Raw genomic sequence first — 19,756 nt, forward strand, 5'->3', positions numbered from 1 at the left:
CGAGTGTGAGTGTAAATGTGAGTGTGTGTATGTGTATATATATATAGAGGTATATAGATAGACCAAGAAGAAAACAACATAAGAGATACTCAATTATCAATAAAGGATCTTAATCTAATTCAAAGACAATGCTGGTCTTATCCATCTTCTTGTCGTTGGGATTGTTCTTTCTCTCTATTTTGATTCTTTATGTTTCAATTTCTAAGGAAAATGAAACAAAAGATAATCACTCATCACTAACTGGCAGCATGGGATGGCCTTTCGTTGGAGAAACTATTTCTTTCTTCAAACCTCATAGATCAGACTCCATCGGCACATTCTTGCAACAACGTGTTTCACGGTAATAATTAATTAATTAACCTGTTTTGTTTTTTTCTTTATTCTTTTTGTTGTTGTTAAAATGCGAAAATCTAAATTTAGACAACGTTTTACAACCCTTCATGGGAACACAGTATTCAGAAAACAATTGAACCAAATTGGCTTTAACCAAAAAACCTATTAGCCACTTAATGACTAAACGCCAATTAAGTAAACCCTTTCAGGTATGGGAAAGTGTTCAAATCAAATATATGTGGTGGAAAAGCGATAGTCTCATGTGACCAAGAACTCAACATGTTCATACTTCAAAACGAAGGGAAGTTATTTACTTCGGATTATCCGAAAGCGATGCATGACATTCTCGGCAAATATTCCCTCCTATTAGCCACCGGAGAAATTCACAGGAAACTAAAAAACGTTATTATTAGCTTCATCAATCTCACAAAGTCGAAACCCGACTTTCTTCACTGCGCAGAGACCCTCTCTATCTCGATACTAAAGTCATGGAAAAATTGCCGAGAAGTCGAATTCCATAAAGAAGTTAAAATGGTAATTAACTAATCATTGAATCCTTATAAAACTTGCTAGTTAATACAGTCGATCTTGTTCTAATTTTGATATCTTTGTTGCGGTTGAATCATACAGTATACTCTCAGTGTTATGGTAAACCAACTCTTGAGCATCAAGCCAGAAGACCCAGCAAGACTTTATGTGTTGCAAGATTTTTTATCTTATATGAAAGGGTTTATCTCCTTACCTATACCGCTTCCAGGAACGGGTTATACAAACGCAATTAAGGTTAGATCCTATCATGATACATCAAACTCAATTATAGTTTTGTTTTTTTCTTGTAATTTTACATTAAAAATTTAGCCACTTTATAAGAAAAAACAATTGGATTCTAGGGTTTTTGCAGTTCTGGTAGGCTTTATCATAAGGTTTACATGTAGACACATTTATATATGCAAATTAAATTCATTAAATATACATACGTTATCCTTATAAGTTTTAAATTTCAATGTTTGCCAGGCTAGGAAGAGATTGTCGGCGAGGGTTATGGGGATGATAAAACAAAGAGAGCATGAAGAAGAAGACATGAAGAATGCCATAAGAGAAGAAGATTTTCTAGATGCGATAATATCAAATGAAGATCTAAATTATGAAGAGAAAGTTAGCATTGTGTTGGACATTTTGCTTGGAGGCTTTGAAACAAGTGCTACTTCTCTTTCCTTAGTCGTCTATTTTCTAGCAAAATCACCAAATCTTCTTCACAAACTCAAGGTATCCTCTCTCTCTCTTCTCATTATCTTGTGCATGTATACACATCCGTATATATGTTAATCTATGTGAACGTATACAGGAAGAACATGAAGCCATTAGAGCCAAGAAAGGAGATGGGGAACTTTTGAATTGGGATGATTATCAGAAAATGGAATTCACTCAATGTGTATGGTTCATAAAACCTATACCATTTTATTTGCTATTTTTTTCGCAAATTTGTTTTGGTAACCAAGTTTTTTTCTTTCTAAAATATATATTGATACTACTTTAAAATCATATAACATGTTCTTTTACATCATGAAATTATTTGGACGGAATTTACAGGTGATGTCTGAGGCACTACGATGTGGAAACATTGTCAAGACAGTACACAGAAAAGCTACCCATGATATTGAATTCAAAGGTTAACAATAATCTGGATCATCTTATTCATAACTTTTTTTTTACTAATTAATTGTAGAAATCAAGTGTATGGTTGGTTTGCAGAATATGTGATTCCAAAGGGATGGAAGGTGTTTCCAATCTTCACAGCAGTACATCTTGATCCATCTCTTCATGAAAATCCTTTTGAATTTAATCCCATGAGATGGACCGTAAGTAAAACATTCTAAAGCAGATAACATTCAAATGGTAACCAAAGAAAAAAAAGTGAAAAGCGAAACTAATTTTGTTTTATTTTTACTAAAATAAATAGGATAAGGCTAAGATGAACAAGAAAACGACGGCGTTTGGAGGAGGAGTAAGGGTATGTCCTGGTGGTGAACTTGGCAAACTCCAAATTGCTTTCTTCCTTCATCATCTTGTCCTCTCTTATAGGTTTGTCTAATCACTCTCTTTAGTTGACTAATTTTAATTAATGGACTCTGCCTTATCCGACATAATTATCTATTAAATTTTGGGTTAAACTTTTGGTTGGTTTGATGTTTAAATCTTTTTTGTTTTCTCTCATGTTTCAGTTATTTATACTGATGGACACATCTATTTGAAAATATATGTGTTTTATCATGTTTTAATGTTCAATATAGCTAAGAAATTTATTTATAATGGTAGGTGGAAAATAAAGTCAGATGAAATACCAATAGCACATCCTTACGTGGAGTTTAAGAGAGGCATGCTTTTGGAGATAGAGCCAACAAGTTAAATCCTTGAAGATTAGCTGTTTTAATAAGGAATATAATCCATCTTAGATGGAAATTTTATTTAACTTTGAATAAATGTAATGTCCAACATAATACTCCATTCCCAAATCTTAAGTACCATCTCTAGTCATAGAGTTGTTTATCAATGTTTTGAAATTAAAATGAGTATTTGCCTTTTGATATGGTATATTTATATTTTGTTGCTCTAAAAATTATCTAAATTAATATTTCGAGTTTTTAAATTATATATCCGCGTTCAAATATCTAATGTTACTACTTACTAAGAGCATCATTAACGGTATATCCAAGTAGGAGGTCCAAGTCATTTAGATCTAAAAAATAAATCAAAAAGGCCCAAAAACAATGGACTCGAATCCAAAATTGGATTTTTAGACTTGTATTCCGTGTTCAAAAAATCGCTAGGCGCTAGTCGGGCGGTGAGGGTGCGCCTAGCGCCTAACAAGAAAATCGGGGATTACACGGGGATTAATCGGGGATTAGTTTTAAGGCTATTTAATATTTTAAAAACATATTAATCAATTATAATTAAGAAATTTATATAATATTGTTTTTAAAATTGTATTAAAAACATGAAAACAAGATTTTAATTTCAAATTTATGATTTTTATACAAATTACGAACATAAGTAGGACGTTTTGAATTTTAGATGAAAAAAAAAGTAAAAAAAAAAAAAAAATTGGGCTAGGCGCCGTCTAGGCGGGCTAGGCGGTCTAGGCGGACAAAAAATCGGATCTCCGATTTTTCTCACCGATTTGGACAAAATTGCCGCGGTGCTCCTCTGTTCAGCGCCTAGGCGGCTAGGCGGCCGATTTTTAGAACAGGGCTTGTATTTAGATCCCTACGTATCGCAATATTACTGGTGGATGTATTTTGTATTAGATAGATTTTTTTTTTCTCCCGTCTTTTTTTTTTTCGTGAAAACTCAACTTTTTTGTCTCGTTTTTTTTCTTCCTCGATCCAGCCATCTGTCCGACGAAATCGGAAGCAAACGGAGGACGAAGATTGAGCTCGGACTCCTTGATCCGGCGTGACATTCATCTCCACCGACGCTGGTCAATTGGCGAGTTTGATGAAGCAAATCGGCGGTTTTAGGGTTCTTTGTTCTAAGCTAAATTGGGGTTAATTGAAGGAGATTGTTGCTGCCGTCGTTTGTGGATTCAAATTTGCCAGGAAGAAATTCACTCTGAAGTAAGTGGTATAATGATTTCATATCTCTTGGAATATTTGCTAATAAAGTTAGAAGATTTGGTTATGTGCTTGAAATTGTTCACTCGATTACTAGTCTGTTTTGATCCGAGACTTGTAATTGTTCACTCGATCACTCTTTACTGCAAAATCATTGATAAAAGATTGAATCTTTTGATTTTGAAATTGATTTATGGATATATCTTACATAAAGTTCGTAGCCTTTTAGAAGATTGAATCCTATCGTTGATGATAGTATCGATGAACTTTGTTGGGTTCTTGAGATTTGCTTCATCAAGCTTTAATACTATTGAAATTGCTTCAACAAGTACTGTTGTGTTCCTGAGATTTGGTATAGGTTTACTTCGTCACGTTTGATTCTTTTGAAATTGAATTTGATTTGGGAGTTCAGATTTGACACAAGGAGACATATTTGGTCACTCTATATACTATAGTTACCAGAGATCTTATTAGTGAAAGAGATTGTTGCAATAGTCAGTGTTTATGAATTGTTGCAATCTTGTTATGATTAAGATAATGGTGGATTAATTCTTTTTCGGTGTTGTATTCCTCTTGCAGCACACTATCCGTTGATCATGAAGGCGCTCCCTTTGGGTAATCTTGTTTTCCATGAATCATATCACAATGTGTTTTCTTGGTCTTTGTGATTCTACATTTCAAATTTCAGACTTGTCTCTCTTTGCAGGAATGTTGTATCGTTTAGTGATGGTTTACCCGAGAAAGGCAACGGTATACCATACTTTTACTTAACAACTCTTCATCCAACCGCAAGAAACGCACTAAAAGACCAGAGAGCTTCACTCGCAATCAGTGACTAATACATTCTTGTGCATTTGGTTTCATTTTATTGTATCTTATACTTCATTTTATTCTCTTTTGCAGACTCTTATTGAAAATGGACTCAGAGAAAGAGTCATTTTAAGAGTTGATGGAGGCTTAAAGAGTGGTGTTGATGTTCTAATGGCTACAGCTATGGGTGCTGATGAATACGGATTTGGTTTCTTGGCAATGATTGCTACTGGTTGTCTTATGGCTCGTATTTGCCACACTAATAATTGTCTAGTGGATGTAGCAAGTCAGGTAGACTCATTAGATCCTGTAAAATTTCCTTGCCTTCTTGTTCATATTCTCTTAAGTTTTTAGAGTGTATGTCAAGTTATATATTTGCAACACAATTAGCTAATACACATTTTTTCAAAATTTAAAATTTTTAGATCCTCACTTTATGGATCTACCATTGGACTCTCTCAAAATTATAAAACATTCAAAGTGTCTAATTAGTTTCAAATTTTGTATTATTTATCATTATAAATAAGGTTTGGACTCCTAATTTTAGATCCACCAATAATCATGCTCTAAGTAATCTAATAACTTTAAAGATAACACAATCCTATCAATTGTATGCTGTGTGTATATACTATAAACTATAAAGTAATTAATATCTTCGACCACAAATCCATTGCGTTATATTATATGAATATTTGTATTTAATTTTTCCCTGAAAAAGTTACAAAACCAGACACAGAAACATAACTATAGTTATTGTTTATCCGTCTTTACATAAGAACTCTAGGAAGAGATAATCTAGAGGGGAAGCCACCATTTTGGCTTTGAAAAGATTTGTCGAAGACATACTTAGTGTTAAGAGAAGAAGGATTAACTTGCATGAAAAGGTAATTACCAGCAAAGAGATCACCAAAGTGTGATTGACTCTCCTTCAACCTCTTCAATATTTTTAAAATTCCAGTTTTGACCCTATTCGCTTTCTTCCTCACAAATCCTCTAAGTCTTCGGATCTTAACTCTAACCCTAATCCTCCTTCTTCCTCCCAATGACACCACTCTCCTGAACCTGTATAACAAAAAAAAAAAAAGAAAAAGATGATTCATGAAAGTCTGACTTAGATATCAAAACACGTGTAATGAAGATGATTGTGTACACTTAGATAAAATCAAAACCTGTAAGAATAGAATGACGATCTTCTTCTTGTTGTTTCGCCGAAGACATCATCTTCTAGAGAAAGCCTCTTGTAAGGGAGATTAGTGATTTTGGGAGAGGAAGCCATGGAAAATGGATTAGATCGAATGGTGATTGTGAATAGTTTTCAAGAGATTTCTTTGAGAAATGTACTTCATCAATTATATGAGTTGTCATTGTTTCAATGTGTATGGTTGGTGGGTCGATTTATTTGAAGTAGTTAGGTGTGTGTACGTGAATTTAATGCGATACCTCAATTTAGTTAAGCATAAATTTTAATATATTCTTTTTTCAGTTTATCCCCCCTGCAATAAATAGTTTTATATATTTATATACTATATGAAAAAAGGTAAAAATGTGTGAGCATGTCACTGAAATATGTGATGAATTACACTTATAAAAAATGATGAAATATATGTTCTCTAGACGAATTGGTACCGTCATTCTATAGATTAAATCTACATTTCGAATGTGACGCCACTAATTTTTAATTTTTTAAAAATCTGAAAAATTCGGTCTAAAAACTCAATTAATACTGAAGTAATGGAACTTATTGTATTTAGCGTAAGTTGGATTAGCATGGAACTTCCATAGTTTTCATTGTTACTGAAGTACGAGGTTAGCTGGTTTGTACTGTATATAACTAACACTTTTTCGGACAGCATGTGATTTGTATAGTATAGCTAACACGGAGACTCTTTATATGGAAGAAAAAGTAGGTGTACACACATCTCTTACGATTTCTGAATTTTCTCATATAACCAATTTATATGAACAAAAAAGCATCAAAAGAAAAAAAAGACATGGACACATGATGACATGAATAACAACATTTTTACTCCAAGCAAAGAAAAAAGAAAGAAACACGTCAAAGATTTTGGAACAAGATCAAGTTAGGAAAAGTGAATTTAACGAACAAACATTTTTTTTTACACAAAGATCCGATCTTTCTCGGAGAAATTTCAGTGATTAGATCAAACTAAATTCCCAAAAGAAGTTGTAAGAAGATGAACAAGAGAGAAGGGTCGTCGATCTGGTCTACTTGTTTGTTAGTAGAGCTTTATTCTTGTATGGATTGGTGCACGGCAAATCGGACACATTTGAAGACCTGGTCCACACTCGCAACAAGTCTTGTATCAAAACAGAAGCCAAGTTAGTTTGATGTTCTGATCGATTAAGTAGAAGAAAGATGGAAATTGTGTTTGTTTGGATTTACCTGATGGCCACAACCAAAGGCCATGTCTTTCGGGTTGCTCAAACAAATCGGACATAGCTGTTCAAAAGATCCAAGAATATGAATTTCTGAACTTTTTCAAATAACGTTTCAGACTGATTTCCAAGTATCTTTCTGACTTTAGAAGTACCTGGTTATCGGAAGCAGAGTTTGTAGGGGGTGGGACGGGACTAGACCTTACGTGATAGCTTTCTTCAGTTGGATGAGGAGGAACACTCGGTTTGAAACTTGGAGGACGGAAAGGCTTTGGACTGTTGTAGGACGATGATCCACCGTGCACTGGAGGCGGAAGAGGGAATCTTTCCGGGATATTTCCATTTCTTCTTCTGCGGAAGAAGTTATAGGGCAAGAAAAAGTTGGGATCTTTGGGGTGAAGATTGAAGCCAAATTGATAAAGATTATGTTTAGGGAATTACCCTAAAAGGTTAAGCTCTATTGTCGCCTTGTATTGTTGAGGAATCTCCATGAGAGCAGAAAGGGCAAACTCTGTTTCCTTCAAGGACTGAGCTTTGTTCTTTGCCATGATCTCTGTGAAGTTCACGAACTAGAAACAGAAAATCAGATCAAAACACTAAACTTCGATGTTATTAGCTAAAAAGAAACTCACTTGGAAGTTATCAAATGCTCGAGACGGGATATTATCGTCAAATTCCCTCATCATGTCCCAAGGTCCATCCCCCACCCCGACTAAGACGATTGATAAAGGAAGCTTACTGTCATAGAGAAAATAATCATATAATAAAAACCAGCCCCAAAGAGATATAACTTCAATGGAGAAAACAACGTCAAAAGATTGGACAATATTCCAACCTCGCTTGCACGATCGCATCTACTGTCTTCTGTTCTTGCGGACTTAACCGTCCATTTTCCGTGTCAACACTTCTTGTAACCTGAAACGCTTCATTGAGGTTTCTTCTCTTCACACAAAAACAAATGATCATACTGGTATAATGGTATTATTGGTACCTGTCCATCTGCTATTATCACTAGGACATGATATTGCCCACCACTTTGCTCAACAATGGTCATGGCCATATCGATGATTGGAGCAAACGAGGTTGGCCCTGAAATTTTTTTCCAACAATTCACATTTAAGAACTTAGCTAGCATTTCAGAAAAATGCAGCCAATAATAAGAGAAAGAAATAAACCTGCGAGCTTAAGTTGAGGCACAATCTCTTTATACCGAGCAAGTACTTCCTCAAATCCATTACAGAATCTATCCTCCGAATTGAAACTGAACACGTCTTGATCATGTGTTGATGCATCTCCAAAACCATAACAGGGAATCAAGTTGTCCTCGTCAAAGGCGGCTAAGGTTCTTCCTATGATAGTTATCGCTTGTTCGTAAGGATTGGGACTACTGCCTATGAAGTGTAAGCTTTTCCTATTGAAGGACCTGGCCCCTGTTATCAACCAAGAAAAAGATGCTTTTGAGTGTGAAACCATTTGATGCATTACACCAAAGACAGAATCTTGAATCTCACCAACCTGTCCATTCGTTACTCTTAGTGAAATCAATACCAACAATGAGATTTGAAGATTCTAGACCTGCCCGTGCAAGAGCCTCGGTCACCTAAACGAAAATAGAACATAATGTGAAACTTTTCTGTCAAACGCATGAGAATCAACAGCTTTCAAATTTTGTAATCATCGAAGAAACACACTAGATTCCGCTAAAAACCAACAAGAGAGACTCAGCTCACCTGCTCCAAAGAAGAGTAATCATCAGAAATTTTCGAATACTTGCGCTCCAACCTCTTCTTATTATCACTACCATAGCTTTGAGAAGGCGGTGCAGAATAAGACTGAGTACTATATAAAGGTGGAAGAGGTTGCGTTTGTGTATACTCAGGAGGTGGAGCATATGAAGGTGGAGGAGGATAGTTATAGCTTTCTGCACCATACTGAGGATAACTTTGTTGAGAAGCCCATGAAGATGATGATGGTGATGCTGATGAAGCTGAAGCTGACCTAAACGATGACTGTCTCCAGTTTTCTTTTGAATTCCCTGTCCCCATCAAACTTAACAAAAAACTAAACCTTTCTAGATTCAAATCAAACCTCTTAAGTCAATTCAGTACCTGCAAAACAAAGAAATAGCATTTAGAGTATATTCATGAAACCCCAGAAAGAAAATGCAGAAACTTTGTTAAGATTCTGACATTAACAACTCAGTAGAAGATGCAATTACCTATACCTAATTCGTAAAAAAAGGTGAAAGCTTTATCTTTGACAGATGTTGAAATTTCTCACCGCTTATGAAATAGCTTTTAAATCGAAGGTTGGTAATGGTCTTTATATAAAGAAAGTAGATTCAATCACGTCACGTAATTTTCCACAAACCAAAACGCGATTTAGTGACTTCTAGATTAAGATAAAAGTCCAATTACGAAAACCTACTCCAACACTCTAACCCTGAATAAGTAAAACAAACAAAAACCAGTTTCTGACAAATCCACGAGCTTTCGAATTCGATATTACCCCGAATTGAACCGAAACATTCTCTGAATCATTAGACGAAAGACTAAACCCAAAATCGGAAAAAAAAAACATAAATTCGAGACTGAATCTCCCGACATTCACCAGAAAATGACCCAAATCGATTGAGAGGAAAAGTGTCTACCTTTAAACTTAACGACGCAGCGGGATGACGAATCAGAGAAGTGTTTGAGAGAGAGAGAGAGAGAGAGAGAGTCAAAGGAGCTTCAATGGCGGATCGAATCCTACAGAGTTCGCTTTTAAAGTTTCCTCCTTTTGCTCGAAAGCAATTTCACTTTCCTCTGTTTGTATTTGGTTTGTTTCTATATCATCAAATCATTAGGAGACTAATCACTTTTCTTTTTAAAAAAGTGTGAAGCACGCTAATGGTGAAAACTTCTTCTAATTTAACCCCACTTATTTTTTTTTCTCTCTTTCAACAATTGGCCCTATAAATATATTATCGATATCCAAAATCATATAATGGTATCAATTGACAATTTCTTTGAATACTTGAAATTCTTAAATTGACCATTTCTTGAAAAGTACAAATAGTAGTCAATACATTAAAAGAAACTAAATTAATATTTTTTCCAAATTTTTAATCTAGAGGATTGTATTAGTATGTAAATTATATGAATATAAAATACTTAAAGAAGAAAAACATAATCAATAATTAGATATTGCAACTCAGAAGCTTAGAAATGCATGTATCATATAAATAGGACTGCCAAACAAGAATTTTTCTTTTGTATGATTTGGGAAAATACTAATAGTATATAATGTATAATAATAATAATAATAATATTGCAATAAATTCCTTTTTTTTTTTTTTTTTTCACATTGCAATAAATTCCTTGGGGAAAAAATGGATGGTTAGCAGAAGTTTCCGGCCACGTGACAATCCTATCTTCAATATCTTTCCTTCGTCCTACGGTTAAAAATTGTCAATGTTCCTTAACGACGTCAATTTCCCATTTTCGTTACACTCTCGATAGGTTACTGTTGAATATTCCACCTTGTAAGATAAAAATATTAAAATTTTGACTTATTTAATTACCATCTTTTTTTTTAGTTGGGTCGAGAGTTCTTGTTGATAATGCTTAATTGTCTAACTAAAGTTGTCGATTGATTAACTAAAGTTGTCTTCATTTCAGTATAAAAGTTTTTTTTTGCTTCCTTCAGTGAGCAAGACACAACACGTGAAACTTAAATGGATTTACATTAAGAGCATGATTATCCATAATGTCTTAAAAATAAATCTTAGGAATATTTAAGTAATATATTTGTAAAATATGGATCTAAACTATGTTTTTGTTGCTTAGTTAAGAATCTCTCTTAACAATAATAGCTTAATTGGAATTTAATTTTAATCATTTATTTCTAAGATCCAGCTTAAAATTTTCTTAAGAACCTCCCATTAATCATGGTCTTAAAGTATTAAACTTCGTACCCGTGATTTATGCGACTATCTTTTCTTTCTTCTTGGACCGTTCCTTCAAGGAGCAAACAAGAAGTACGTGGACTCCACTTTCGTACCAAATAATTAGAAAATAAAATCAAATTAGTTACTCTATAGACTATAGTCCCTATTCTAAAAATCCCCGTCTAGACCCGATTACTCCCCGCTTAATCGCTAGGCCCACCTTATCTGCTTCGATTAATGACTAATCCCTTAAAGAAATCAATCACCCGATTACTCTCCGCCTAATCCGATTACTTTCCGCCTAATCCGATTATTCCCCGTCTAATCTTACATACTCTAATTATTTTTAGATTGCTAGTGTAAAAAAACTTTTTATTTTTGTTATTCAATCATTTGAATTGAGAGTTTGTAATGTTTTACAATAATTTATGTTCAAATTTTAATAAAAATCAAAAATTTGTAATAAAAATCATAAAAATTTGTATCAAAAATACATTTTTATGTGTTTACTGCAATTTTGAAAATAATATTGGATTAATATGTTCTTAAAAATATTAAAATAACTCTAAAACTAATCCCTGATTAATCCCCGATTTTAATCCGATTTCTGATTAATCGCTAGGCCCATGCCGAGCGCCCGACTAGCGCCTAGCAATTTTTCAAACAAGAGACTATACTGGTTCATTTATTTTTTTAAATTTTTTTTGGTTCTTTTTTTAAACCAACATGACATTAATAAAACACTCAAACTCCACATATGGAGGAGGGGAAACAGGATAGATGACAAGCTTTTGCTAAAGCGTCAGCTCCACAGTTTTCAGACCTTGGAACAAAATGAACATACATAGACAGAAATATAGAACGAAAAGATCGCAATCCGCTAATATGCTATCTAGTTCGTTTGCATGGCCATCGGTATTGGGCAGGAGAACAAGCTCCTGACAATCCGAAACACAAGCCAGCCTTGATACACCCAATAATAAAGCCGCCTTGATAGCCGCCTTGATAGCCGCCTTGAGAGCTAGTGCCTCCGCTACGAGAACAGAGGACACAAAGGGTCTTGAAAAAGATCCATGGTGGATCTTTCCGTTGAGTGGGTCTTTGAAACTCCAGCCCAACCCGCAGCAGACCATGGATTGTAACCATTCTGCATCCGAGAAGCTCAAGAACGCTTCTATCTTCTGTGATGGTGGCTGAAAAAGTTGAGACTTTATGACACAGATGTTCTCTTCCGTGAAGCCTAGTCCTGCACACAAACCCAAAGGACGCCAACGCTCCGTCTCGGTCCTGCACTATTCAAATCCATACCAAAACCAGAAACAATAATCTCCAAAGACTGTATACGAAAATGCCATCCCTTAGGAGACATTACAGCCATTCTATCAAAGTTTTGATCAAATTTGTAAACATCCTCATATTGAGGTACTTGAAACTGATGAATCCTCATACTGAGGTAATTGGGAAGTAACAGGAGGTTGTTACTAAGCCTATGCACCCCACAACAAAGGGTCACAAATACCATACCTTCCGACGTCATGTAAATGGAGAGAGCCCATGAGGGTCGGGACTGCCCGTTGAAGAGAGAGCCGGACAGAATCCTTGTACACATGCCGCTTATGACGAATCCAGCCCACGAGGTGCCTACAACATTCGGGGCACACGGGAAGGCAACATACATGTCACTTGAGGATACGCAAGGCTGAACAAAGCCCAACCAATCCCAGGAGTTCACGGCGAAAGTGAGGTAGCAGATGACGACAACAAGAGGATGGACGGAGGGGAAAAACGCAGTGGGGACAATCGATGGAGCTTGGACTCGAAACTGGTAATCTCTCAGCCAATGTAAAGGCGTCGACACAAAACTAGAATAGTGTCCTCGGCCATTCCAGATAATGTATCGAAGCAACCTAATTAATGGGCTGAGTAAAAGATTAGATATAACATACCTAGTCCAATCGAAAAGAGGAGTTGGGCCACAGCAGCTTCTGTAGTTGGGTCGAGAGAGGGAGGTTACTAGACCGCAACAATGATAAGGGCCCACCAAGCTAAACCTTAGTTTCACTTTTGGGGAACGTGTGGTGATGGGCATGTGGCAGCAGCGACGGCTTGAACGACGAGGCACAAACACGGTGATGATCGGAGGAACATGTCTCGAGGGTGGCGGAGATGGAAGTTTGTGTTCACTATGAACCCGTGGTAGACCGGTGAAGTGCGGAAGGAGCAACACCTGAGCATAAATCTCACCCGAAGAGGGGCGGATCTGAGGATCCGGTGGGTCCGGTGGTTCCGGCGGAGTTGGTGGAGACGGTGGCTCCGATGGTGGAGACGGTGGCTCCGATGGTGGAGCCGGAGGAGACCTCAGAACGAGGAAAGTAACCGAATACATCGGGAGAGGAGGAGAGGAACTCGAAATCAACAAAGAGGAGAAAATCATCTCAGGGGAAACTCGCCGGAATAGCAACGTCACCGGAGAAGGAGACCACCAGCCGAGAGATCTCGCCTAAGAAGCAACCACTGAACAGGATTGAGGATTATCGGAGGAGCAGCTCCGGTGGAAGAAGCTCATTTCGTCAATGGCTTGCGGCTATTTGGATTCTGTGTCTGGGAGAGTTTGCTAGGGCGAACGCTTCCAATTTTTTTTTATTTTTTTTTGTTAAAAACTATACTAGTTCATAAAAATCGAATCTAATGGAGTAAACTAAAATAGCAAATGTTTTTGTATGTGTGTTAATATGCAATATATGAGTGTAAATATCGGGTGTGACTAGTTCACACCAAAAAAATATATATCGGGTGACGGGTGTGACTAGTGACATCACGAAACTAACGCAAACCACTATGTATCATAAAGATTCACTAAACCTAGTAATTAATTGCTATATAAAAAAAAAAGAACCTAGTAATTAATATACTCTCTTTTGTTTGTCAACTTAATAACACTCTTTCTCATAATAGTATAGGAACATTAAAACTGAATTGAAATCAATGAAAGCTATTGACGATTCAATATCTTCTGAAATTTAATTTCTTTGACCGTTCATGAAAAGATATAAATGTTACAAGAGAGAAGGATACAAAATTAAAGATCTAAAAAACAATTATTAAGCCCAATAGACGACAAAATATATAAATATAAGCCCAATATTATGCTTTAAAGCACATGTATGCAGTATGCCCCATACAGGCCCACTAATTTTTAACCGCGTGTTTTTAGTTAAGGAGCATAGAAACAATCGTAGTCCTTGCCACATACGATCACAGCTACCAAATATTCCCTTGCACGTAAAATCCGACACTGGTCTATTTCGTCGTCTTCGACCTCGCGGGAATCTACTGTTGCTCACACTATCCACTCTTCACCGGCAGCTAGATTTCCGGGTCCTCTGTATCGGGTCAGATCTAGATCCGGATCCGGAGACGCTGAGTATGAAACACTTGAGAACTGAGCGAGTCCGTCCGACTCCGAAGCTCTTCACTTACGTTCTCGTCGGTTTCATCGCTCTACTCGGCTTGACTTGCCTCTACTACGGCTCTTCCTTCGCTCCCGGATCCAGAAAGTCCGATGAGTTCGATGGATCTAATCACCGCGTTCGCACCGGAATCGGATCCGTGAGGAATCGAGATGGTGTGCTTGCAGTGAGCCGTTTCGAAGTTCCTAAAAGTGTTCCGGTTCGTGAATCGAATCATTTGATTCTAATTGAGTAGAGATTTGTAGATATTTAGTGTTGAAGTTAAGATTTGTGTAGATTAGCTCGTTGAATTTAGGTTTCTCATGTAGTGTTTGTACTCATTTTCCATACTTTTCCTTTCGAGATTTAATTTTTACAAAATAAATATTTATCCAATTTTTTTTTTATTTCTTAAACACTCTCTAATTGTTTAAAACGCTACTGCAGGGTTACATCATTGTCCTCCACCAGAACGGCGTTTCAATTGCCTTGTTCCTCCTCCAATTGGTTATAAGGTCGGACTTCTGTTTCTATCTCTTGTATTACAGGATTTTGCTCTTGTAATGATTGATGATTTAGTTTATGGAGTTTTTCAGATCCCGTTAAGGTGGCCTGTGAGTAGAGACGAGGTGTGGAAGGCGAATATCCCCCACACACACCTTGCGCAAGAGAAATCTGATCAGAATTGGATGGTTGTTAATGGTGATAAGATCAATTTTCCTGGTGGAGGAACACATTTCCACAACGGAGCTGACAAATACATTGTTTCCCTTGCTCAGGTACAATTATCATCATTTATCCAGGGCAGAGCCGACTCTTTATAACAACTGCCCCTCTTTCGCTTGATTTTTTGTTACCAATGTTGCTTTAGTCAGTCAACGTTAATGGTAAAAGGGCAGTATGCAACATTTTTCATTGACACTATTTGACTAAGAAGTATGGAGGTTATCCATTTTTACCGAAAATTATGTGGGACATTCTGTTGCTCCTATACCAGGGAGCATAGTTCTGCAATTAATTGGCTCTGTTTTTTATTTTCAAGTTCTTCTTTCAGATGACAAAAAAAACTGCTTATTGCTTTAGATGCTGAAATTCCCTGGTGACAAACTCAACAATGGGGGAAGCATTCGGAATGTTCTTGATGTTGGTTGTGGGGTAGCTAGCTTCGGAGCCTATCTTCTTTCACATGACATCATAGCCATGTCTCTTGCTCCTAATGATGTCCACCAGAACCAGATCCAGTTTGCTCTAGAACGAGGGATTCCATCAACGCTTGGTGTTCTTGGGACTAAGCGGCTTCCATACCCAAGCAGATCATTTGAACTTGCTCACTGCTCTAGATGTCGGATAGATTGGCTTCAAAGAGATGGGATCTTGTTGCTGGAACTTGATAGGTTGCTCAGACCTGGTGGCTACTTTGTATACTCTTCGCCTGAAGCTTACGCACACGACCCAGAAAACAGAAAGATTGGGAATGCGATGCATGATCTCTTCAAGAGAATGTGTTGGAAGGTCGTGGCCAAACGAGACCAATCTGTTATATGGGGAAAACCAATATCCAATAGCTGTTATTTGAAGAGGGATCCGGGTGTCCTGCCTCCACTTTGTCCTTCTGGAGATGACCCAGATGCAACTTGGAACGTCTCAATGAAGGCTTGCATATCACCTTACTCAGTGAGTAAGTATCCGCATCTTATATCACAGACTTATATAATATCAAGCTTCACTATGTTTATTCATTCCATGTTTCTTTACGCTTACGCAGGGATGCACAAAGAAAGATGGAGTGGACTCGTTCCCTGGCCACGGAGGCTGACAGCTCCTCCACCACGTCTTGAAGAAATTGGTGTCACTCCTGAGCAATTCCGTGAAGATACGGTATTTCTTCTCTCCCTACAGCGAAAGCTCTGTTTGAGTAATCCAGAATCTGAGAACTTAAATTTCAAAACTGCCATACCTCTCTACATCCAAACACTTCGTTATTGCTCACTAAAGTGGGGTGCGAGTGTAGGAAACATGGCGGCTTAGAGTGATAGAATACTGGAAACTGCTGAAACCAATGGTGCAAAAGAACTCCATAAGAAACGTGATGGACATGAGCTCAAACCTTGGCGGTTTCGCAGCTGCTCTAAACGATAAAGATGTATGGGTAATGAATGTCATGCCCGTTCAATCCTCTCCGAGAATGAAGATCATCTACGACCGTGGCCTTATCGGAGCCACTCATGATTGGTATGTAAATGACTTGATATCGAGACATTGTGCATAATCCAATCATGTTAAATGAATTTTCTTTGCAGGTGTGAAGCCTTTGACACATACCCACGAACATTTGATCTTATCCACGCATGGAACACGTTCACAGAAACCCAAACACGTGGATGCAGCTTTGAGGATCTGCTTATTGAGATGGATCGGATACTACGCCCAGAAGGATTTGTCATAATTCGTGACACAACAGACAATATTAGCTACATCAAGAAGTATCTGACATTGTTGAAATGGGATAAATGGTCCACAGAGACAACTCCAAAAGGTGATTCTCTGTCGACCAAAGACGACAGAGTTTTGATCGCCAGAAAGAGACTTTGGAGCGTGCCCGCCAATTCAGCGTCGTGAAATCTAACAGGCAACATGCGACTCGTGAATGAATGAGATATACAGCATCAGAGAGGCATAGCTGAGGAAAATACGCAGCGTTTAGGGTTATTTACGTGTGAGCAATGGAGAAGTGTAAATTACACGACATTCATACATAGTTATGATGCATTTGTTGTAGGAAAACTTCAAAATCTTCTTATTTGCGATCTTCATGTTCCAATTTAAAAGTAAAATCTGCTTTTGCGAGAAAAATAAATTGTTTCGTGGATGTAACAACAGGTCGAATCATTGATAAGTAAATCACCATTGAATAGAAAAGAATCACTTGTCCGTTTTCCATCACCAATAATTATATCAAAATTGAGCCCACAAATTGAAATAGAGTACATAGTGAAATACAAAACAGATCAGACTTATTATGACGATGTTGTTTCGACATTCTTCTTCTTTTTCTTCTTCTTGTTCTTCTTCTTCGAAGGAAGGTCACTGGAACTGAGTTCTTCAGGTTTCCTCTTGTTGCTGCTACGAACACAGTTCATTAAACTCCTCAGTAATACGTATACTTAAACTCTACCCTAATCTAATAGTAAGAAGAACACACACCTAATTTTGCTTCAACACAGTTCTAAGTTCATTCGTTATCTATCAGTATATATCAATCTATACTAAAAATCTGATATTAAACTACTTCTCTGATTCAAACAAAAGTTGCATACTCTTTTGTCTACCTTCAACATTCACAACAACCATGACGATTACTAGAGTGTCTAAAACCTTTTTCTCCTGTAAAAAACAATTCAGATATGAAAATTTATGGTACCTGGCTTTAGTCTCATCCAAAACAATCTTGCCATCTTCATCAACTTCACCTATTACTATGGACTCTTCCATACTAATCTCTCCATCTTCATCAAATTCACCTATTTTGTAGGTTATTAACAAAGTAAGACTCCAATTTGAGATTCATAGAATGAATCCATGACACCAAAAGAAGTAGTAATGAGATATACAAGTGAACAAACCTATTGGATCTTCTTCCTCATTCATTTCCTCTTCTGAGTCTGAATCTGAGCCCCATCGGTCTCCTCCATCATCAAAGTCCCACCTCTCTCCATCTGGAGGCATCCAAAACTCAAGCTCCTCCTCAACAGCTTCATCATTTTCATGTTCGACTTCATCAGCAACATCCTCGCCATTCTTTTCCTTTTCAACTGACTTCTTGTTTTTCTTCTTCTCCTTCTTCTTATTCTTCCTCTTCTTCATCTTTTTCTTTTCTTCTTCCTTTACACCATTTTCCTCCGCCAGTGTTTCACCACCTTCCTCTGGAATAGATCCAGACTCTTTCTCTCGTTCCTTCTCCTCTATCATATAAGTAACAATCTAACCATTAAACTTGGAAAAAAAGAACTTCTTGCGCAAACAAGTTTTGCAACCTAACCAACTCTAATCAAACTTCAAAGTAAATACCTAATCTGTTGAGAAAGCGCCGTCCATTGATATGCTTCCAAATATGTTCCTCAGTCTTGTTTACCGTATCACCCGTTAGCTTACATTTCAGTTTTGAGCTGACAAGACATGCCAAAAACAAATTCAGCAAATTTCTGAAACACAAATTTCCTCAACCAATGAATTCAAAATCTAGCAGCATACACTCTCTTCAGCATTAGATTCACATAATAACATTCACTTCCTTTCTGAATTTTTTAAAAAAGATACACGAAATTTCCAACTTATACCACAACCCCACAAAAACCCTAAACCCTACTTTACATAAAATGGTAAACTTTTGAGGAAAGAAACCAAAATCCAGCAGCAGAACAACAAATCAAAAGAGAAGAACATTTCATAACTTCTCCAGTGTCTATAACCCTAATTCAATACATAATCAATCAAAATTGAAATCGAAACTTTTTAGGTGAGATTACCGAGCGTTAGGATCTTGCTCGAACAAGTTAAGAGGAGGCTTGCTGTGAGATAACGCATAATCAATAAGCCCTAAACGACAACGTTTACTCTGTGAATAGACCTTCTTGTCTTTCTCGAGTAGCTCGTGACCCGTCTGCACACATTTAAATCTCCCGTTGTCGAGTTTCTTATACTTTGGCTTCCCCAATAGGTCAGCGCCTTCCTTCGTCGTCGTTGTCATCTCTTCCTCTGTCGCCGCCATTGATGTACTATTTCTTAGCGATTTGTGTGTTTCACTGTAAGGAGAGGACTGCAAGTAGTTTACACGACTGCGACTTGCCGTTTTAGTGTAATTGAGATCAACTGCACGTCGTTTCATGTTTCTGGGATTCTTAAATTTCCTACAATCTATGGGCCTAGTGGTTATAAAATCAGCCCAATCAAAAAACAAGACGAAACATCAGAACACTCGGCACAAGACAAAACATCAAAACCACTTTTCTTTTCTTGTTTTGTCCCGTCTTAAGAAAAACCATGTTATTTAAGTGGAAAACATCAGAGAAAAATAGAAAGAAATACAAATTTCACAGCATTAAAAGTTTAGAAACATGGACCATTTTTTTGTTTTTGAAAAATTCGGTTAATTTTTTTTTTCTGAATTATCTAGTCGTAGAAAAATTGATGTTTTTTAGGTGAATTATTATTATGAATGAAAGGTA

The 19,756-nt window shown here is 36.9% G+C and overlaps 7 protein-coding genes across 17 annotated transcripts; 3 read left to right on the forward strand and 4 right to left on the reverse strand.

Annotated features, from left to right (window-relative positions):
- Window positions 1-50: 50 nt before the first annotated feature.
- LOC9307686 (cytochrome P450 724B1) lies at window positions 51-2,931 on the forward strand. Its single transcript, XM_002871571.2, has 9 exons — window positions 51-340; window positions 543-867; window positions 964-1,116; window positions 1,348-1,599; window positions 1,679-1,765; window positions 1,924-2,002; window positions 2,086-2,192; window positions 2,294-2,415; window positions 2,650-2,931. The coding sequence occupies exons 1-9, from the start codon at window positions 129-131 to the stop codon at window positions 2,738-2,740; spliced, it is 1,428 nt and encodes a 475-aa protein (XP_002871617.2). The 5' UTR covers window positions 51-128; the 3' UTR covers window positions 2,741-2,931.
- Window positions 2,932-3,629: 698 nt separating this feature from the next.
- On the forward strand, window positions 3,630-5,280 carry LOC9307687 (ferredoxin-dependent glutamate synthase, chloroplastic). 4 transcript variants are annotated; one of them, XM_021022396.1, is made up of 4 exons: window positions 3,630-3,954; window positions 4,524-4,559; window positions 4,633-4,694; window positions 4,848-5,280. In XM_021022396.1, the coding sequence occupies exons 2-4, from the start codon at window positions 4,541-4,543 to the stop codon at window positions 5,106-5,108; spliced, it is 342 nt and encodes a 113-aa protein (XP_020878055.1). In that variant the 5' UTR covers window positions 3,630-3,954; window positions 4,524-4,540; the 3' UTR covers window positions 5,109-5,280. The 4 variants fall into 4 exon arrangements, with proteins under 4 accessions (XP_020878055.1, XP_020878057.1, XP_002871618.2 ...); XM_021022398.1 differs by having other exon boundaries at window positions 4,651-4,694; XM_002871572.2 differs by having other exon boundaries at window positions 3,631-3,947.
- Window positions 5,281-5,406: 126 nt separating this feature from the next.
- LOC9307688 lies at window positions 5,407-6,116 on the reverse strand. Its single transcript, XM_002873618.2, has 2 exons — window positions 5,924-6,116; window positions 5,407-5,816 (listed from the first exon to the last, which is right to left on the reverse strand). The coding sequence occupies exons 1-2, from the start codon at window positions 6,028-6,030 to the stop codon at window positions 5,522-5,524; spliced, it is 402 nt and encodes a 133-aa protein (XP_002873664.1). The 5' UTR covers window positions 6,031-6,116; the 3' UTR covers window positions 5,407-5,521.
- Window positions 6,117-6,757: 641 nt separating this feature from the next.
- On the reverse strand, window positions 6,758-10,001 carry LOC9309733 (E3 ubiquitin-protein ligase RGLG2). 3 transcript variants are annotated; one of them, XM_021022392.1, is made up of 11 exons: window positions 9,802-10,001; window positions 8,882-9,259; window positions 8,667-8,751; window positions 8,327-8,581; window positions 8,143-8,240; window positions 7,987-8,066; window positions 7,784-7,889; window positions 7,593-7,720; window positions 7,307-7,502; window positions 7,159-7,215; window positions 6,758-7,072 (listed from the first exon to the last, which is right to left on the reverse strand). In XM_021022392.1, the coding sequence occupies exons 2-11, from the start codon at window positions 9,194-9,196 to the stop codon at window positions 6,992-6,994; spliced, it is 1,401 nt and encodes a 466-aa protein (XP_020878051.1). In that variant the 5' UTR covers window positions 9,197-9,259; window positions 9,802-10,001; the 3' UTR covers window positions 6,758-6,991. The 3 variants fall into 3 exon arrangements, with proteins under 3 accessions (XP_020878051.1, XP_020878054.1, XP_020878053.1); XM_021022395.1 differs by lacking the exon at window positions 9,802-10,001 and adding an exon at window positions 9,376-9,445; XM_021022394.1 differs by lacking the exon at window positions 9,802-10,001 and adding an exon at window positions 9,370-9,425.
- Window positions 10,002-11,818: 1,817 nt separating this feature from the next.
- LOC9309734 lies at window positions 11,819-13,795 on the reverse strand. Of its 3 annotated transcripts, XM_021023376.1 has the most exons (3): window positions 13,029-13,794; window positions 12,607-12,944; window positions 11,819-12,374 (listed from the first exon to the last, which is right to left on the reverse strand). In XM_021023376.1, exons 1-3 carry the CDS (start codon window positions 13,514-13,516, stop codon window positions 11,971-11,973), a joined length of 1,230 nt encoding a protein of 409 aa, XP_020879035.1. In that variant the 5' UTR covers window positions 13,517-13,794; the 3' UTR covers window positions 11,819-11,970. The 3 variants fall into 3 exon arrangements, with proteins under 3 accessions (XP_020879035.1, XP_020879036.1, XP_020879034.1); XM_021023377.1 differs by lacking the exon at window positions 12,607-12,944 and having other exon boundaries at window positions 11,819-12,369; window positions 13,029-13,795; XM_021023375.1 differs by having other exon boundaries at window positions 12,607-13,793.
- Window positions 13,796-14,378: 583 nt separating this feature from the next.
- On the forward strand, window positions 14,379-17,365 carry LOC9309735 (probable methyltransferase PMT9). The gene is made up of 8 exons (XM_021023856.1): window positions 14,379-14,783; window positions 14,861-14,865; window positions 14,979-15,046; window positions 15,128-15,310; window positions 15,615-16,209; window positions 16,297-16,409; window positions 16,543-16,763; window positions 16,832-17,365. Exons 1-8 carry the CDS (start codon window positions 14,509-14,511, stop codon window positions 17,148-17,150), a joined length of 1,779 nt encoding a protein of 592 aa, XP_020879515.1. The 5' UTR covers window positions 14,379-14,508; the 3' UTR covers window positions 17,151-17,365.
- A 52-nt stretch (window positions 17,366-17,417) lies between these two features.
- On the reverse strand, window positions 17,418-19,500 carry LOC9307689 (surfeit locus protein 2). Of its 4 annotated transcripts, none has more exons than XM_021023381.1 (5): window positions 19,058-19,500; window positions 18,600-18,697; window positions 18,143-18,493; window positions 17,953-18,052; window positions 17,418-17,651 (listed from the first exon to the last, which is right to left on the reverse strand). In XM_021023381.1, the coding sequence occupies exons 1-5, from the start codon at window positions 19,414-19,416 to the stop codon at window positions 17,549-17,551; spliced, it is 1,011 nt and encodes a 336-aa protein (XP_020879040.1). In that variant the 5' UTR covers window positions 19,417-19,500; the 3' UTR covers window positions 17,418-17,548. The 4 variants fall into 4 exon arrangements, with proteins under 4 accessions (XP_020879040.1, XP_020879039.1, XP_020879042.1 ...); XM_021023380.1 differs by having other exon boundaries at window positions 17,421-17,654; window positions 19,058-19,498; XM_021023383.1 differs by having other exon boundaries at window positions 17,421-17,651; window positions 18,155-18,493; window positions 19,058-19,474.
- Window positions 19,501-19,756: the final 256 nt, after the last annotated feature.

The sequence above is a fragment of the Arabidopsis lyrata genome (genome assembly GCF_000004255.2).
Source record: "Arabidopsis lyrata subsp. lyrata unplaced genomic scaffold ARALYscaffold_6, whole genome shotgun sequence".
Taxonomy (NCBI): domain Eukaryota; kingdom Viridiplantae; phylum Streptophyta; class Magnoliopsida; order Brassicales; family Brassicaceae; genus Arabidopsis; species Arabidopsis lyrata.

What these genes read in the sequence shown, in the direction of transcription:
- LOC9307686 (XM_002871571.2), top strand. Translation starts at nt 129, where the DNA reads ATGCTGGTCTTATCCATCTTCTTGTCGTTGGGATTGTTCTTTCTCTCT. An exon ending in TCCATAAAGAAGTTAAAATG is followed by an intron (nt 868 to 963) that starts GTAATTAACTAA and finishes TGAATCATACAG; the next exon opens with TATACTCTCAGTGTTATGGT. An exon ending in TTAATCCCATGAGATGGACC is followed by an intron (nt 2,193 to 2,293) that starts GTAAGTAAAACA and finishes TAAAATAAATAG; the next exon opens with GATAAGGCTAAGATGAACAA.
- LOC9307687 (XM_021022396.1), top strand. An exon ending in TTTACCCGAGAAAGGCAACG is followed by an intron (nt 4,695 to 4,847) that starts GTATACCATACT and finishes TCTCTTTTGCAG; the next exon opens with ACTCTTATTGAAAATGGACT.
- LOC9307688 (XM_002873618.2), bottom strand. Translation starts at nt 6,030, where the DNA reads ATGGCTTCCTCTCCCAAAATCACTAATCTCCCTTACAAGAGGCTTTCT. An exon ending in TCGTCATTCTATTCTTACAG is followed by an intron (nt 5,817 to 5,923) that starts GTTTTGATTTTA and finishes TTTGTTATACAG; the next exon opens with GTTCAGGAGAGTGGTGTCAT.
- LOC9309733 (XM_021022392.1), bottom strand. Translation starts at nt 9,196, where the DNA reads ATGGGGACAGGGAATTCAAAAGAAAACTGGAGACAGTCATCGTTTAGG. An exon ending in GCCTCAACTTAAGCTCGCAG is followed by an intron (nt 8,241 to 8,326) that starts GTTTATTTCTTT and finishes AAAAAATTTCAG; the next exon opens with GGCCAACCTCGTTTGCTCCA. An exon ending in CCTTTGGTTGTGGCCATCAG is followed by an intron (nt 7,073 to 7,158) that starts GTAAATCCAAAC and finishes TTTTGATACAAG; the next exon opens with ACTTGTTGCGAGTGTGGACC.
- LOC9309734 (XM_021023375.1), bottom strand. Translation starts at nt 13,516, where the DNA reads ATGATTTTCTCCTCTTTGTTGATTTCGAGTTCCTCTCCTCCTCTCCCG. An exon ending in CATTTACATGACGTCGGAAG is followed by an intron (nt 12,375 to 12,606) that starts GTATGGTATTTG and finishes GGATTTGAATAG; the next exon opens with TGCAGGACCGAGACGGAGCG.
- LOC9309735 (XM_021023856.1), top strand. Translation starts at nt 14,509, where the DNA reads ATGAAACACTTGAGAACTGAGCGAGTCCGTCCGACTCCGAAGCTCTTC. An exon ending in CATATCACCTTACTCAGTGA is followed by an intron (nt 16,210 to 16,296) that starts GTAAGTATCCGC and finishes ACGCTTACGCAG; the next exon opens with GGATGCACAAAGAAAGATGG. An exon ending in AGCAATTCCGTGAAGATACG is followed by an intron (nt 16,410 to 16,542) that starts GTATTTCTTCTC and finishes GTGCGAGTGTAG; the next exon opens with GAAACATGGCGGCTTAGAGT.
- LOC9307689 (XM_021023380.1), bottom strand. Translation starts at nt 19,416, where the DNA reads ATGAAACGACGTGCAGTTGATCTCAATTACACTAAAACGGCAAGTCGC. An exon ending in TCCAATAGGTTTGTTCACTT is followed by an intron (nt 18,053 to 18,142) that starts GTATATCTCATT and finishes CCTACAAAATAG; the next exon opens with GTGAATTTGATGAAGATGGA. An exon ending in TTGGATGAGACTAAAGCCAG is followed by an intron (nt 17,655 to 17,952) that starts GTACCATAAATT and finishes CTGTGTTCGTAG; the next exon opens with CAGCAACAAGAGGAAACCTG.